Genomic DNA, 17,805 nt, shown 5'->3' on the forward strand with positions numbered 1-17,805 from the left:
CTGGCTAAACACAAATAAAACATAGCAATTAGTTTTCAAATACTTGGCAATAAATTCATAAACAACCAACCTATGCTTGAAGTGTGGAAACAAGGGCTAAAGTAAGAAGGAAAATGGCATTTATTCTTTTTGAAACAATGACTTTACATTCTCTAGCTTCAGCCTATATCAATTCCTGCCACAAACTATGAATATTATTATCAAATCCCCTAACCAGCAGAGATGGAATGGTGAATAGATGGAGGAAAGCAGCAGTAAAGAGAGGATTAGGAAGTGAAAAATATATAAATATGTATATTAAAATTTATATATATTTATTTATATAAAATATATAAATATATATATATATATAAAGTACCGTTAATTTGGGGTCTTGTAGGAGATATTGTGGCAGATGTAAATCAAACAAAATTAAAAAGATAAAATTGCACACCAACTTTTCTTCCACTCTCAACTCAAAACTTAGGGCTCACTAAGATGCTTGTTGACTGACAATAATCATAAATCTTCTAGTCTTTTAACAGCTGGTCTCTTCAGCCACGCCCATATATGAGGCTGATTATGAAGTAATAAGACCATGCTTATACAGGATGTACACATAACACTAGTCACCATGTATTCTCAATAGCTTCAGCTCTGAATATGATATGCACAAAGACAAAAATTCCCAAAGCAGTTAAATTCTGGTGAGGAATAAGACACTCTGTAGATATTACATTCAATTATAGATAATTACTACAGCTAAATGCTATAATAGTACTTTATGAAATAATTCTCGCAATTAACTAAATTTCTACAGCCTACTTTGACCAACATGTACTTAGTGATTGCCCCATGAATCCATCCTCTTCTACTGAAATGAATTCAGTTTTCACTGGTTTCAACCATAAATAAATATTACTTTAAAATGTGCAAGTACATAAGACATCTCAAAATAAGTAGACAAAAAGAGAAGAAATACTGATCATTTCATTTAGCTTAAAAGAACTAATAAATGGCATACTGTTTTTCTTCAGGTTCATAAGGACTTTGGAGTATGTGAGGATATTTAAAGGTTAAACACAAGCTTTTAAAAGTATAATGCTAATTCCTATTATTTAAACCAGATAATAATTCCCTATGTAATCCTGACATACAAATCCACCTATGTCACTAACTGGAAAATTAAAATGGCTAAATCATTCCAATGAATTTAGAATCTTAAAATCACTATTTTTCCCCAGGACTTTAATTGGAAGTATATTAACTTTTGAATTTTCCATTTATTAATAAGAAAATAAAACCTGTCTCTTGAATATTTTGGAAAGGCAACAACTAGAAATCTAATTCTTAAAAGATGCGCCCCCAAATAGAACATGCTCATGTTATTAAAGATCTGGACTCAATTTACCTGAAGGAGAGCCATGAGTTGAGGTCATACTTTTGACCTTGGAGTCTGATAGTCGAGAGATACTGTTAGCTCTAATTCTAGGAGAAAATTTATCTGATGGTACTAATCTGGCTCCACTTCTAATGATGGCTTCTGCGGTACGTGAAGAGGCACTACTTCTAGATATTGTAGCTTCAGAGTCACTACGAGCTGATAACGAACCAAGCCTTGTTCTACGAGGCTGAGCCAATAAATCAATCCTAGAAATATTCCTCCTTCCTGTGGGTGGCTTGGATGTAGAACTTGTTGTGGATACTTCAGAAGCAACAGATGCTTTGTCAGCATCAGCAAGTTCACTGTCTGAAGCTTCACCAAGTCGTGCTCTGCGCAAGAGGGAAGTCCTGGTAGGTCGTGGCCTTGGAAGAGTAGTTGACTTACTGGATAACCCAGATGCTACAGGAGAAGTCTTAGATTTTGTTCCTTTACCTCCTTCCAGTTTGGAATGTATATGCTCATCAGTTGAGGTAAGTGGAGTCCTTCCATGAGATTTACAGGAATAAGTTTCCTGATCAGATGACATAATATCAGAGATAGCAGAATGAGGTACACTCGAGGTTTGGTCATCATCTGTTAAATCTACTGAAGGCTGCCTTATTCTTCCACTGGATTGTACAAATTTACGACTGTCTGACCTTGAACCTACATCTGAGGAACGACTTTTTGTTTTTTTTTCTATTTTCTCCCTAGCACCCGAAGATGATGATTTTGTTACATCTTTGGAAGGAGAACTTGTGGAACACCTATCTTTATAGAGACTAGTGAAACTCTTTCGTTTTTGGGTTGACTTTCTTTCAGTCTCTCCAGTGACCAGACTGATAGTACTAGCTGTATCCACATCAGATTCTGGTGAAATAGAATTGTCTCTATTATAACTGGGAGTATCTGGGCCTTCATCAGTTTTATTATCTTCACGCAATTTAGCTTCTAGAAAAGCCATTACTGCTTCTGTGTCTTTTAAAATAAGGGTTGTGTCCATACTAGAATCAGTATCCAAAGAGTCACTTCTTTCTCGTAGTCTACTTACAGATGTTAATGCTAAAGAAGGAGGAGTAGATGAAGTCTGTTTATTTATATGAGGAATAAGTTCTATAGGTATGTTTGGGCTAGGTTTTTCTATAGTGAAGCTCCCTTGTCGCACTAATGACTTGGAGGATTCTTTCTTGTCTCCTCCCTTTGAAGTCTGAGTTTTCAGAATTTCCTCAGCTTTTCTTCTCTTGCTCTCATTTTGTATTACTCTTTCTCCTTTGCTTGTAGAATGTCCTGGAATTTTGTCTGGAGGTTGGGACTCTTGTTTAGAAGTTTCCTCCCTGCATTTATCTATCTGACCTGAAATATTTTTTGAAGATAATTTAGCAGGTGTCCACTGGGCCTGCTCCTTCTGTTCTTGTTGCTGCTGAATTTTTGCTAATGTCTGCTTTACTAAAGAAGCTTCCTTATCAGGTTCACTCTTCTCCTTCCCAGGAGTAGAGTTGCCTATGTGAGGCAGGATTTTATTATCTCCACCATTTACTGTTCTGTTCACTTTATTCAGGGATCTGTCAGCATCTTGTTTATCTTTCTGGTGTACCCCTGTTGGTGTTTCTTTCTCCTGCAGTTCTGTGTCTTGCTTTTCACCTATTTCTGATCTTTGTGCTATAATCTTTGCTCTAGAGCTCTCAAGAGATTTGTCTTCATTTGGAAGCTGGGGAAGAGTTCGTCTCTTTCTCTCTCCCTGCCCAGCCAAGGAAGCTACAGATCCAGTTCTTCTCAGGGAAATGCCAGATTCACCAATATCTGCCTCTGTAAAATAAAAACCACAATGAAGGAATTAATTAGATTAAAAAATAAAAATCAAAGTGATATCATATTACATTAGATTTTGAAGTTTAAGTTAAAAAATGGCAAGTATAAATAGATGAACCATCATTGTTACTAAACAGTTTAAAAAGCAAGTATAATTCTAAGCAAGTATAATTCTATATTTATTAATCTAAAATATTTAGATTAATAAGCTGCCTATTTACAGAGATTCAGTAAAGCAGTGTATGAGATGAAAATCAGAACCATCAGTTCCTTTATCTCCTTCAACATATTTTTAATTATCAAAAACTGTACATATACTTACAGTATACAACATAATATTCTGAATATATGCATATATTATAATGTATGCCATCTAAATGGCTAAATTAAGCTAATTTACACATCCATCATCTCACATTAAACTAATTCCTTCTTGTGTAGTAAAAATATTTAGAATCTACTCTCTTAGCAATTTTCCAGTATACATTTTTATTAACCAGACACCATGGTGTGTGTAAGAGTCATCCCTACATCTGTAGGGCAATTCACTATGGTCATTCTTTCTTTTGTGACTTTCTTTCTTTAAGATATACTCAAAAAAAGCAGAATCTGGTATGTTACAGAGAATGCCTAATTAGTATTGTTTATTTGCTATACATTCAATTACATAGCAGAAAATAACAAGCTTGTAATGTACATTATCTACTTGAAAGAATGAAAGCTTAGATTTTCTAAGTACATGGAAAATACTAGCCATATAAGGTTTTATTTTTTAAATCTAAAGCTGATTAAAATAATTTTTTAAATAGTAAGTACAAGAAAAGGACAGGACGTGTCATAAATTTAGAAATGGAGGGATTTTTAAATCATAGTATTCTGGTATATCAAGACTACTCATGAAAATACACAACTGCTTTCTCTTTTTTCAAATAAGTAGAGATCAATGATAAAATACATACTTTGATGTTTGGGAGAATTTGAGAATACTTAAGGAAAATGTTCATATTAAAAATGGAATGTATTTCTGAGTAAAGGGGTAAGTTTCTCAGAGAAATAAAAAATCAACATATAAAGCATTCTAATATTTTATGGATATATGGAGTGAAAATAATAGATAAAGCTTCTGGGGTTCTTTTTTTCCTCTTTATAACCCTAAAAGACTAGCATTTAAATTTCACAAAAATATAGTGGTTATGATGGAGACAAATACTTACCAAACTGACCAATTTAACTTTAATCATGCTATAATTAATCATGCTGTATCTTACTTTGTTAATATTCTTTCATGTTTACATGTCTTACCTTATTCATGCTAATTAAAGAGCCTAAAATACAATGACTATTTTCTTTTTTTGTATTTTTTCTAATATTTACCACACTATCCTGCTTTTATACACATTCAATATAAGCTTAACAGGAATATTTTAGGACTTAAGTAAATTTATCACCTTATCTAAATAAATCCACTTAAAACATGATAAAATAGAAATGAGATCATGAAACCTAAGTAACTGGTTTGTTATTTTTTAAGAGAAGGATAGAATTTTGCTTTTCACAACTAATACTTAATAATTTTACTGTAGGTTCCTTGGTAAATTTATCTAGTCCTTCTGTCTTTTTTCCCCCTAAACAATGACCAGTTTATGTGAACCAATTTGCAAATGATTCTGCTCCCATTAAAGTTTTTTGGTAATACTACCAATTACTTCTAGATTCTATGATAAATGTTAGTTTTTCTGGTACACTATTATGTAGCTTTCTCAAAATACTTAGCTAAATAATGTTTTAAAAATTCTTAAAATAGATTTTTTAGGATGCCACAAGCCAGAGAAAAAACAAATTTGCACTTCCAAGAAAAACAAAATTATAAATACAGACTAAAAATACCACATTCAGGGGCTGGGATTGTGGCTCAGCAGTAGAGCGCTCGCCTAGCACGTGTGATGCCCTGCGTTTGATTCTTAGCACCACATAAAAATAAATAAAGGTATTATGTCCAACTACAACTAAAAGGAAAAAAAAAAAAAAGCACTCTTCCTTAAGCATAATTTCTTAAAAGATTTTTTTCAACTCTGTGTCTTCATGTTGAATAAATTTTTCATTTTAATTTTTTATATTGTAAATTGGCAAGTTATAATTGTGTATACTTATGATATTTAATGACATTATGACATATAAAATGTGAAATAATGAAATCATCATTTTAAAATATTTATATATGTAATATAGATAAGTTCATACATGTACATGCTTCATCTACAAATTATTATCTTCATTTAGGATTACACTTTAATGATATCTGCATCGTTAATCAAAATAAAATCATATTCTTCTAAAATAATATAGTTGGCACATCAAGGAGGGTAGGAAGAATTTTTACTTAAAAGTAAAAATACAAACTTTTAAAACCATAATTTAATACCAGAAATTTATAACTAAAAAGAAAATTTCCTTAGAATACAGTTTTAAATTCTAACAGGTATCCATTCATCTATCTTTAGAAGTTTTAACTTATAAAGGATACAAAATATTAATACACATACAATATAAATACTTTAAATAAATACTTTTGGGGCTGCGTTGTAATTCAATGGTTGAGTTCTTGCCTAACCTTGCATGTATAAGGCCCTGGGCTATATCCCCATCATTATTATTATTTGGAAATTTTCCACTGCTTAAAATACAAGATGCCTAATAAAAATCAGCTTTATACTTATTAGAGAAATCATATGCAATACAATCATAGACTATGTGAAATAATTTTAGATTTAATTTATTTCTCACTATATAAATCTGTTTTTCTTTTTTTAAAAACTGATATGTGACTCACAAAAATAGAGGCAAGGAAAAAGGAAACAAAGAGGAGAAAGAGAAGGAAGGAAGGAAAATACCATTTTCTGAAGGAACAGGTGCAGACAATTCTATTATTCTTTCTTCTTGATCATGTCTTGTATGATTAGCAGCCAAACTAGCCCATTGTGAAACCCAACGTTTGCTTCCAGATGAAGATGTGCCTTCCTGAAAAGAGAAAAACAAGACATTGAGATAATGCAGTCTGGTCAAATCTGATTCTTATGAAAGAGTTTTATTTAGTCATAGGAACATGCCTGCCATACAAAACCATAAACCTTACCTTATTACATTTTCATTTATTAAGTTTTTTCATATATAGAATGAAAGTTCTCTAGGTATTCTCTTTAAGATTTTATTATTTACTGAAAATGCAGTATAATTTTATGTACTTCTTAAATACTAGCAACAGCTTCAAAATAATGTGTTGGATCTTGAAATTTACTGGTTGCTAAGATCAGCTTTGATACATATCATAGGTTCATGGATAGATATATGATTAGTCCTTACTCCATTAATGAGAACAGGGAGACCTATTCCCAACTTATTATCTAGGCCTCTAAATGTCTCTAGAATTCAGATTGGTTCTAGGTCTTAGGAAGTATTAAATCTACCAGGTTATGTCCTCAGTGATTTCAAAACCCAAACTTTTGACTTCTCTACAAATTTATGATTTCCAAAAGAAGCTAGAAATTTCAGTCTTTATGAATTATTTTATACCACTCTGAACCTAGACCTGCCTGTGTTTAGATCTTTCCTTAGGGGAAGTCATTTTTTAAAACTTAAGAGTGAAACAGAACTTAATTTATTATATGATCCTACAGACTAATGGTCATATGTTGCTAATTCTTAGGAACAGGGCAATTTGAACAATGTGGAAGATGTAGGTGGTATATGAAAAAATATATAAATCAAGACAATACAATGATCTTGACATATCATACATTTGATTCAAATGGAGTATGAATTCTTATTTTTCCAAGTGTACAGATTGCAGGATCACATTGGTTATACAGCCACATTTATACATACAGCAATACTACTATCTGTTGTATTCTGCTGCCCTTCCAATCCCCCCTCCCCTCCCCTCCCCTCCCATCACCTCCCTCTATTGTCTTGAGCAACCAATAAACATAAATAAATAAATAAAAATAAATAAAAATTTTGTATTTGTCAACTATTTTTCTCTTATTGATCTCATTTAATTTTACTGTAGTTTAATTTCATGATTTCTAGTTATTTAAACTTGTTGAAGATTGTTTTGTATCTCTGAATGTAGCCTATCTTTGTAAATGTTCCAATGATTATATGAAGCATGTAAATTCTGTATATGTTCTATAATTCTCTGGTCTATAAAGTTCAATCACATACTGTTGACTGGCGATGCTGCCTAGTTCAAGTATGTCCTCATTGATTTTTCTGTCCTCTGCATCTATAATTATGATTTGAGATGCACTGACTCTCCAACTTTGTCAAAATCTCTAATACTTTTTTTGCTCATATTTTTGACACTTGTACACACATATATGTTAAGATTTGTCATGTTTGATTTAATAGCTAAATACTTTGTCATTTTGAAAAGCCAATATATATATCAATCACTAAATATAATGCTTTTTACTAAAAAAAAAAAAATCCAATCCAAGGCTTCATGTTGAAACTACATAGCAACTAGGGAATGGAAAACTATGACAGAAGTTTATTTTGAACTATTTGAAACATGTTTTATTTAAAGTATCAGATTTACTATATATTTAATGATTAACAAGCTACATACTGATGAAGTTAAAAATTTTATATACTGTATGACTGATTTTAAGAACAGTAGGTTAAAATAGTAGTAGAGAGAATGACATAGATGTAGTGCAACCTAGGGATACCAAAGCCTGATGAACCCTTAAATTTCCTAAGTTTTTGTGGTATGTGCCCACATTTCTGAGTACCTAAGGCTAATTGCACCATGCAAAGAATATCCACTACAGGGGAGGAATATACACTGACACTCACTTATGTAGAACCATTCTGGGAAGAGTTCTAATGGTCAAATAGGTGACTCCTACAAAGGCAGAAACATACTGGGACTATATAAATTTTATTTGGCAATGAATAGAGCAGACAGAGAGCAGGGAGTCATCTAAGTTTATGTTCATGAAAACCCTTCCTGGATTAATCAAAATATCAGCATATTGCCTTAAATAATGATAACCTGCTTTTAATAAATAAATCTTATAAATAAAAAAACAGAATAAAAATTCTTCTAAGAAAAACAAAAACAAAAAAATACTAAAATACAGTTATTGTTTTGACAATTTTCAGGAAATAGCACACCATAAATAAGTAATTTTAACATTGACAAGCAAATATGCAAGTTTATTTACCTGTCTATAAAATATCTACTTCCATTTCATGCAAACATAAATAAAATGTATGCCTTACAATTTTCTTTTATTTATATTTCATATTTCTTTACTATTCATAGATTATAAATTAGTTCCTTTCCTAAGAAACAATATAGCATAATGCATAAAAGACTAATTACGAAATCAAAGTTGCTAAAAGTTTAAACTCTGGCTCCACCAAAAAAAAAAAAAAAAGTAAGACCCTGGCGAAATAAATTTCTTTGTTACTTTAATTTCCTTATTTGTAAAATGCTCATTAAAGGCTCTGTTGAATGTTAGCTCTTATTATCTGAACAAATAATAACTTTAGTACTTTGATTTATATAGATGTTTTACATTTCTTTTTGAAATACCAAAGTGTAATGAAATTTTGACACCATGGCTTTCTCCACCAAGCCATTCTTAATTAATCTCACATTCTAATTACAATTCAGGCTCTACTACACTCACTGAAGTATATAAGATATATCTATCAGATAGTAACTTTCACATGTTTTCTGACATGGTGAGTCTTTCAATTACAAACACAAACTTCCTATAAAGTATAAACTGTACATTTCTTGTCTCAGAACACCAATTAGGGCAATGAACATATAGATTATTAACTGCTTACTGAAATATTTTCTTCCTTTAAAAAATATTAATTTAAAATAACATAATAATAAAAACTAAGCCAGGCTTAAGGTTTTCATTAGACATGGAAAAAAAAAAAGGTTTTCATTAGACATATGTAAAATTTTAGTTTTTGTAAGTTTCTCAAGGGGGGGGGGTAAATCAATTACTTAAAACTCACAAATGATACAAAGTTATATTTTATATATATATATTTTATGTATATAAAGAATTTAAGTACACAAGAGAGATGTATACCTCTGAGTTGTGAAATACAGATGTACTCAGTGGTTTTCTTTCTTCCATTACTACTGCAGCAGAACTGAGAGCCCACTCTTTTATCAGATCTTTATGCTTTTCATTGATAATAGGTCTATTATAATCCTGATTGTCATCTACTCCAAATACCTAGAAGAAAAAAAAATAATTTTGCAAGTGAAAATCAAAGTCTGAGTACTAGATTAACAAGTGAATTTCATATTAACTGCAGAAGCAAATAAAAATATTCTAAATGAACTTTGACTTCAATTTTTTTTGTTTGTTTGTTTGTTTGTGGTGGGGGTACCAGGGATTGAGTTTAGGGGTACTTGGCCACAGAGCCACATCCCCAGCCCTATTTTGTATTATTTTTAGAGACAGGGTTTCACTTAGTTGCTTAGCACCTTGCTTTTGTTGAGGTTAGCTTTGAACTTGTGATCCTCCTGCCTCGGCCTCTCAAACTACTGGGATTACAGGTGTCAACACCCCACCCAGGTGTTATTTCAATTTTAATAACAAGAAGAACTTTTTAAAAGACAGGATAATACAATTGGAGTATAGCTGAAGAAGAAAACAGGCCATTGTGGTTTATGTCAGTGTGACTATTCTTTCTTAATATTTAGCAAGTATTCATATAAAAATCAGAAATATTTAGGATCTTTTTTGGGCGGGGTTACCAGGGATTGAACCCAGGGGCACTTAAACACTGAGTCACATCCCCAGCCCTTTTTTGTATTTTATTTAGAGACAGATTCTCAGTGAGTTTCTTAGGGCCTTTCTGAATTGCTGAGGCTGGCTTTCAACTTGTAATCCTCCTGCCTCAGCCTCTCAAGATGCTGGTGGATTACAAGTATACACCACCTCATCCAGCACATTTATATTTGTTGTTACAACACCTGAATAATTTTGTTAAACATTATAATAATGCAAAGAGTTAGGAAAGATTATCTTTTCAACTTGTTTTCAGCTTGTTTCTGTGCTCTATTATTTTCAAGAAGCATGTTAAAATACGTTTATAAACATGACTCTTTTTGTCTTTTCCTTCCCTATTAAGTGCTTAACATTTACATGAGTTAAATTTATACATATTATTTTCTCCGATGCCAATCACAGATTTTATTGTATGATCTTGGCATAAAGTTTAACATTATTCTCAAACTTTATTTGCCTAACAGTTACTTAAGACCTTTCTGTGAAATGTAGATTCCTGGGCCTATATACACAGATCAGTCTTTTCAATAAGCAGATTGTCAATGGTCAACACTTTTGAAAAGTTATAAATGCAGAAACAAATATTCGTGTGCGTTTTTTTATTTTTTTATTTATTTTATTTTTTTTGGTAGGAACTGAGTCTTATTCATTTTGGGGCACATGAAAGGCCATGGATATTGCCAAACAGATTGAAAAAGTTTTGGTCATATAAACAATCATTTTATTATTAAGTATCCAGTTTATTCCCAATGCTTATTCTTTGTAGGGCTGGGGGTATACTTCAGTTTTAGAATGTTTGTCTAGCATGTGTGAAGCCCCAGGTTCTAACCCCAGCACCTCCAAAGTTATGCATCTGAATCAGCAATTTGTATAAAGGATCTTAGAGAATATAACCAAACAGAGCCTTTGTTATCTACACAAATGTGAAAATAACTTAAACTAAAATACTTTTTAGAAAAAAATTAAGTCATATAGTACAGCTATCTGATAAATTCTAAAGTTCATATTTAGTAAATAGGTACCAGATTTTCAAAGTCACTAAAACTTAGTTTTTACCACTAGATGGCCTTGTTACTTAATATTTACTTCAAACACAACCATTTTGTTCTGTTCAAGAATTGTGATTTAATATTCTATTGAACTACTCAATATTTAAATTATCTTTGAGCAAATTGTATATTATTAACTTTAAATCAATATGAATTTCAATAATATATGGAAGCACAGTGAAAAAATTTCTTCATTTTGCTAAACATTAGAATTAAATAAGTTTAAAAACAGCAGTACAAAAAACCTGAGTATCCGTATGTGCTCTGCTTTACCTATTTGTAAAGAAAGCAAATTCGAGCCATTCAAGTGAATGATATGTTTTTAAACATTAAAAATCACTTATCACAAGAATCTTTGAACTTCAAATTTATTGAAGGGTTTTTTTTTTAATTTTTATAATTACCAGAAGAAAGCTAACTTAAGTTTGGAAGTCGGAAATAAAATTAATCATGTAAGTGTACTTACATTTTTGTATCTCTTTGGCATATTAATTTAGAAATTACCTTCATTATTTTCTGATTTGGTGATATTTAGTTCTAAATCCATACTGAAACTTGATTTCTTTTAGCTCATAACCACCAGAATTTTCAAATAAAATGTAATCACTTTTGACACTATTTTGAAATGACAACAAAAGGCACACAAAGAACTAATGCTTTGAAGAAGGGGAGTTCTCCAAGTACTCGGATGACTTTGTATAGATTCCTTTTAAGGTTTAAGAGACAGCTATACATGTGTAAGAAAGTAACAGTTATTTCTTTTCAAAAGAAATGATAGGTCAGGAACTCCTACTGTGTAGGGAAAGAAGTCTTCGAGTTCACACATACTTTGCCACAGTTTGAAAAACTTATGATAGTAATGACTGACTAGTCCATCTTGAAATATGTATCTATTCACTTCTATACACTTGTGTTCTTCAGGTACACAAACATCCACTTGTGAAAAGTTTCATGTGAAAACAAAGAGGAAATAAATAGTTTATATTGTCTATATACTTTAAAGCTAACATACTTTTCACATTTAAAATAGCATACACAATAGCATTTAACCCATATCTAATAATTGGATACAACTGAGAGCTACTCAAAGCAAGGCCAAGTTTGTCAGGTTTCCTTATCTTTCATTCTAGATTCTGTCCCTAGGTGAGTTCATCTACATGTAATGCTTCACTTCATTTACTAACTATATGGACAGCTGCTTACTTGTCATCTTTCCTCCTGAGTGACTCAAGGTATTTCAAATGCAATATATTAGCCCCAGACTCATGATTCTCTTCCCTTTCCTACTCTGACCTAGTTCTCAATAAAAATTCCAAACTTATTAAATATAAAATCTAGGTCTCTTATTCAGCCAAGGACTTCTCAGGCTAGAAGTAGATAGTAGGGAAAAGGATGAGTCTAGATATCTAATATTTATGCTTCCTCTCTATTGGAACTTTGCATCCCACGTTACCAGTCAGTTTCTAATTCTTTTAGGGTAGGAACAAAAGGAACGAGGAGTGGGGTACAAGAATAAAAAACTTTTTGGTGGACTAGGGTTATAGCTCAAGGCAGAACACTTGCCTGGCACATACAATGCTCTGGGTTTGATTCCCCAGCACTGTAAAACAGAAATTAAAAATGACTCATTTAGGCCTGGGGATGTGGCTCAAGCGGTAGCATGCTCCCCTGGCATGTGCGTGGCGCTGGGTTCGATCCTCAGCATCACATACAAATAAAGATGTTGCGTCCGCCGAAAACTAAAAAATAAATATTAAAAAATTCTCTCTTTCTCTCTCTCTCAAAAAAGAAAAAAAAACTCATTTATTTTGGAGGTGAGGAATGGCTTTCATGTCCTCCAGAGTACCTCCCTCTCCATCCTATCCCAGATCACAGACCATGTTCTCAATCTTTACCTCTGAATATATACAATTATATATAGTATCTCAGTTTGGGATTTCACTTTTGTATTTTAGTGGCTATCCTAAACAAATGGGATATTTTAAAGCATTAGAGACAGCTATACACATATTAAGCAACTGTGGTATATGGTACTTACTAACTATAGGCTACAGGCTAACTACTACTACAGGGGATTTAGATATCTTTATGACTTAGTCCTTATTCTTTTTGTTTGTTTGTTTGTTTTTTAGTACCAGAGATAGAAGCTAGGGGTCCTTAACCACTGAGCCACATCCCCAGCACCTTTTTTAAAATTTTTCATTTTGAGACAGGGTCTCACTAAGTTATTTAGGGCCTCAGTAAGTTGCTGAGGGTGATTTCAAACTTGTGATCCTCCTGCCTTTAGTCATTGGGATTACAGGCATGTGCCACCGTGCCTAGCACGAGTCCTTACTCTTAAGGACAGGTCTAATGTACAAGCCTATGAATAAACAAGAAAATTCACATGAAGGAACCATGAAACTCTATATTTAAATCCAACTTTCTATAAAACCAGACTATATTTTAGATTTAGTTTTAAATTTAAAGAAACTAAACATTCTGAAGATGATAAAAGCATGTACAATACAAACCAAGCCTGTGAAAAGTTTCACCTTGATTTTTTTCACTATTATATTATCATCCTCATTGCCATTGTCATTTAAAAGTTCAAGCCATACAGAAAAAGTCCAAAATTTCCAATTCTAAAATTAGAACAGTGGAGAGAAGAAATGTTGCATATCAGATCTTTCAAATGGTGAATACTCATTCATATTATTATATTCAATAACATGAGATATAGGCAGCTTGCTTATTGTGACAGGAAGTAGAGACCATGGAAAGGAGACAGACTTATGTACATAAAAATGATAATACAATATAGACCAAAATGATAATTTAATAGCCATAGTCTCTTATGTATTAGATTAAAAACTCAAATATCAGTTAGAATTCCGAATTCACCTTCCCATAGAAATGAAAAGGATAATGATAAATAAAATGTCAAGCTTTTTTAGGCTTACTCTGAAATAATAACTGAGGCATCAAAGTAAAAAATTACTTAGGTTTTAATTGACATGACCAGAACATCTATCACCTCAAGGAGGAAGTACCTCCTGGGTTAAGAAAGCATGGTGTCTATCAGTTCAAATCAATATAAAGGTTCTCACATCCTACAAAAATCACCTGACATATAACTACAGAATAACAATGTGCAATTCTAGCTTCTGGTGCCAAAGAACTCCATCAAGATGATTTAAGAGAGGAGTTTTAAAAAATTGTAAATACTATTAAATCTATTTTACTTGTAAAGAAAAAAAAATCCCTTAAATTCAATGGAATAAAACATTTTGAATGCTTAACACTGATTTTATATTTGTAATCAAAATTAAATTTAAAATTCAGAAAAAAGTGTTAGAAGAGCCTAGAAAGGGGTTAGGAAAGATGTTTATCATGGTTGCCCTAGTTCTGACTTGGGTCTAATTTAATTTGTTACCCCAGGATCCAGATTCTCAGCACTGACTTCCTTAATTCACTGCCATAGATATTCTTTATGTTGTGTTTCTGATCTTGTAATAGTTCTTCTAGTTCTGGATTCTTTCCTACCACCTGTTATCTCAGAACCAGCACTGTCCAGATTCCATGAGGAAAGAGAAAGCATGCTATCAATAGGCTTTTTAGGGGGAGATATGCTGATACAATGAACAATTAATAAGTCAGGCCAGGAAAAGTATGGGACAAAGTTGATTATGGTATAAAATTTAAGAAGAAACACTTTAAACGCACAAAGCCTCACTATCTATAATGACAAATATTTTTTCTTGATCAATGTTTAGCTTTCTGTTTTCACTTTTAAGTTTTTCCTTATTTAGCTTAAAAGTAGTAGCCCTGACCAGCATCGTGGTACACGCCTATGATCCCAGAGGCTTGGGAGGGTGAGTAGGAAGATCAAAAGTTCAAGGCTAGCCTCAGCAACATAGTGAGACCCTGTCTCAAATTAAAATGTAAAAACAAAACAAAAAAAAGGTAGGGCTGGGGATGTTGCTCAGTGGTTAAGCACCTCTGGGCTCAATCCCCAGTACCAAAAAAAAAAAAAAAAGGTAGCCTGACAAGATTTTCCTCTTCCCTTAGTATTATCTGTTTTGAATGGAAGAGAAAGAAGAAACTGGTACTGTGGTGGTTTCTTTGGAAGGTAGAGAAGAGGCAGGAGTAAATGGGGGAGAATATCATTACTGTGAGAAATGAGTTTTTTTAATTCAGGTAGGCAACAGCATTTATAGTGCATTTTCATGTAAACATAGATGCACAATTTAAGAGGTCTTTATAAATATGAGGCATGTGTCACACTCATAAACAGTGAACTTTGGAATGTGCAAAAATATAAGGACATCACTAACAGACACAATCCAAAAATACAAACCAAATTGTTGTAATCTCTTAACCTGGGGGTTGGGGAAAAGGTTCTCTCTCTCAGCACCTTTTAACTAACACCAAACAGAATAACAAGAATAGGGCATTTTGGCCTGGTCATTTATTTTAAAGAGATACTATTTTAATTATATATAATTTCTTCTTCTAAGGAAAGATGCAAATGACTTTTCTGATCATCTTTAATCCCAGGTAAACAATGTTATTTGTGGAAGAACTGAAAAGGTGTTTCACTGCTTACTATACTTAACATCAGTACAGTACTGCTTACTTCTTTTCCACTCTGCTTTGATTCCCAGATGACATTTCCTTTTGGTTTTCTCTTACTACTATCTGATCCTCTTTAGTTTTCTTTTGGTCACTCTTAATACTATGTCCACCAATGTTGGTATTCCCAAGAATTTCACACTTTGTCCCAAAAATTACTCTATATAGCTTCACTGGTAGTTTCATCTCTTAGTTCTGCTTAACTCCCCTCTATTCTCTAATATTCCCAAATATGTATTTTTAGCTCAGTCTTCTTATGTAAGATCATGACAGTTATGACTCACTGACTGCTGGACAGGACAACAGCATTTAAATTGCCTTTTCAATTTTGAAGCCCATTTTATTTTTTATTGAGACAAGGTCTGGCTACCCTTGAACTTGCCATCCTCCTGTCTCAACCTCTCAAGTACCTGGGATGACAGGCATAGGCCACCATGTCTGGCTTTAATTCACTTATCTATCCCACTATGCATTCATTCTTGAAAGAAAGAACTCAGTTTTTTCTATTTGAATCACCGTCCCTAACACAAAACCTCGCACATTATCACAGATTTAGATGGACAGCAGCAGATGGCCCCAACTCCTGTTCCACACACCAAAATTTCAAAAAGAAGAAAACAGATGACAGTTCATCCAAGCAATTTGATATGATGCCCATATCTACTCCAGTCATCCCAAAGCACTTCTTATGCTGTAGAGTTTGCTATTCTTGGCCTTTGTTTTCTCCACACCCACAGGTTATTTCTCCAGACATTTGATTCCTGGTTCTGGGCTTTTTTTCTTTCCCCCAGAGCCTTACTTTAATTAGCCTAGATTTGGTTTTCAGCTTTGATCATAAATAATGAAATCTCAGTTCTTTTATTACTTTGGTAGTCACAAGATAATGCAGTGATCCTTGTTTTCCTGCAGTATAGTCCCAGCTTTTTTTCAATAAGTAAATTATTTATCCAGTCACATAATATCATTACTTCATTAAATGAATCCTATTTTATATTGTAGATTTCTCTATCTGTAGTGTGACCATTTCTCTTGTTAACAACCACAATAATATCGCTTACATAACAACTATTCCACAGGCAAATGGGTCTCCAAATGTTTGGAGTTGTGCATTCCCACAGTAAAATATTTTGACCATGATACTCTTTGACAAATATTATGTTTAGAAACTATATATGTCTGTCAATATATTAATAGATTGTATACACTGGAGAAAACAGTTTAAAGTAGAAAAATTATAAAAAACAGTGAGCATAAGTCTTAATATTTTTCCTGCATCCCATAGGGCTAGGTATCTTGCCCATTCCCTCAGATACCATTCTGGAAATTCGTTATCTAAACTAGTGCATCTCAACTGTTAATGTGCGTATGAATTATTGGGCAGTCTTGTTTTTAGTACAGAATCTAATTTAGTATGTCTGGGGGTTGGTCTCCTAAGTGATATTAATGTTGCTCATTTAAGAAGCACTCAACTTTTGAGTAACAATAATTTTTAAAAGAAATAAATGTTTAGACAAATTTATGCTGTTACTTTCCAGGAGGTAAAACAAACAGCTAATTTGAAAGCTGACTTTCTATTACCATGGGCATAATTGAGAAAAACTATTTTTTAAGCCAAATAATAATCAGTATACACATTAATCAGTATCATCAAGAAAATTTATATAATCATCATGACTAGGTATAATCTAGCTAAAATGAACATGATACAAAAAACTTGATTTTGTTTTCATACACTGCTTTTCTATCATCAAAGATAGCAGTGAATAGAAAAAAAGAAAATAAGGACATATTAATTAAAACATGTATTTTCATGTGCTTCCAACATGAAATTAGTAGAAAGGAAACCTGTAGTTAAACACATTTATGTTAACAATTCTAACACTCTGTTTATTTGTGACATAAATAAATGCAAAGTGAGTACGTCTAAAGTGTACTATTTTTAAAGCCTATTTTAAATTTACATAGCCTTAAAAGGTCCAAACAGTTTAAATGTTCAGGACCATATATATGAAACTCAGGCAAATTCAAAATAATTAAGAAAGCAATTTGGTCTTAGTCTTGCAGCTCCCTAACAAAACCCTGAAGTTCCAATAACACTGAC

At 32.4% G+C, this 17,805-nt stretch overlaps 1 protein-coding gene across 6 annotated transcripts in view; it reads right to left on the minus strand.

Moving 5' to 3' along the window:
* The window catches only part of Cep170 (centrosomal protein 170), a 134,254-nt gene that overhangs the window by 38,544 nt on the left and 77,905 nt on the right, over positions 1 to 17,805 (minus strand). For all 6 annotated transcript variants that reach the window (XM_076831571.1, XM_076831570.1, XM_076831567.1 and 3 more), the window contains 3 exons: positions 9,331 to 9,480; positions 6,103 to 6,229; positions 1,391 to 3,208 (listed from right to left, as the gene is read on the minus strand). In XM_076831571.1, the coding sequence (XP_076687686.1) occupies positions 1,391 to 3,208; positions 6,103 to 6,229; positions 9,331 to 9,480 (2,095 nt within the window). The remainder of the gene's footprint in view (positions 1 to 1,390; positions 3,209 to 6,102; positions 6,230 to 9,330; positions 9,481 to 17,805) is intronic.

The sequence above is a fragment of the Callospermophilus lateralis genome, chromosome 13, assembly GCF_048772815.1.
Source record: "Callospermophilus lateralis isolate mCalLat2 chromosome 13, mCalLat2.hap1, whole genome shotgun sequence".
NCBI classification, from domain to species: domain Eukaryota; kingdom Metazoa; phylum Chordata; class Mammalia; order Rodentia; family Sciuridae; genus Callospermophilus; species Callospermophilus lateralis.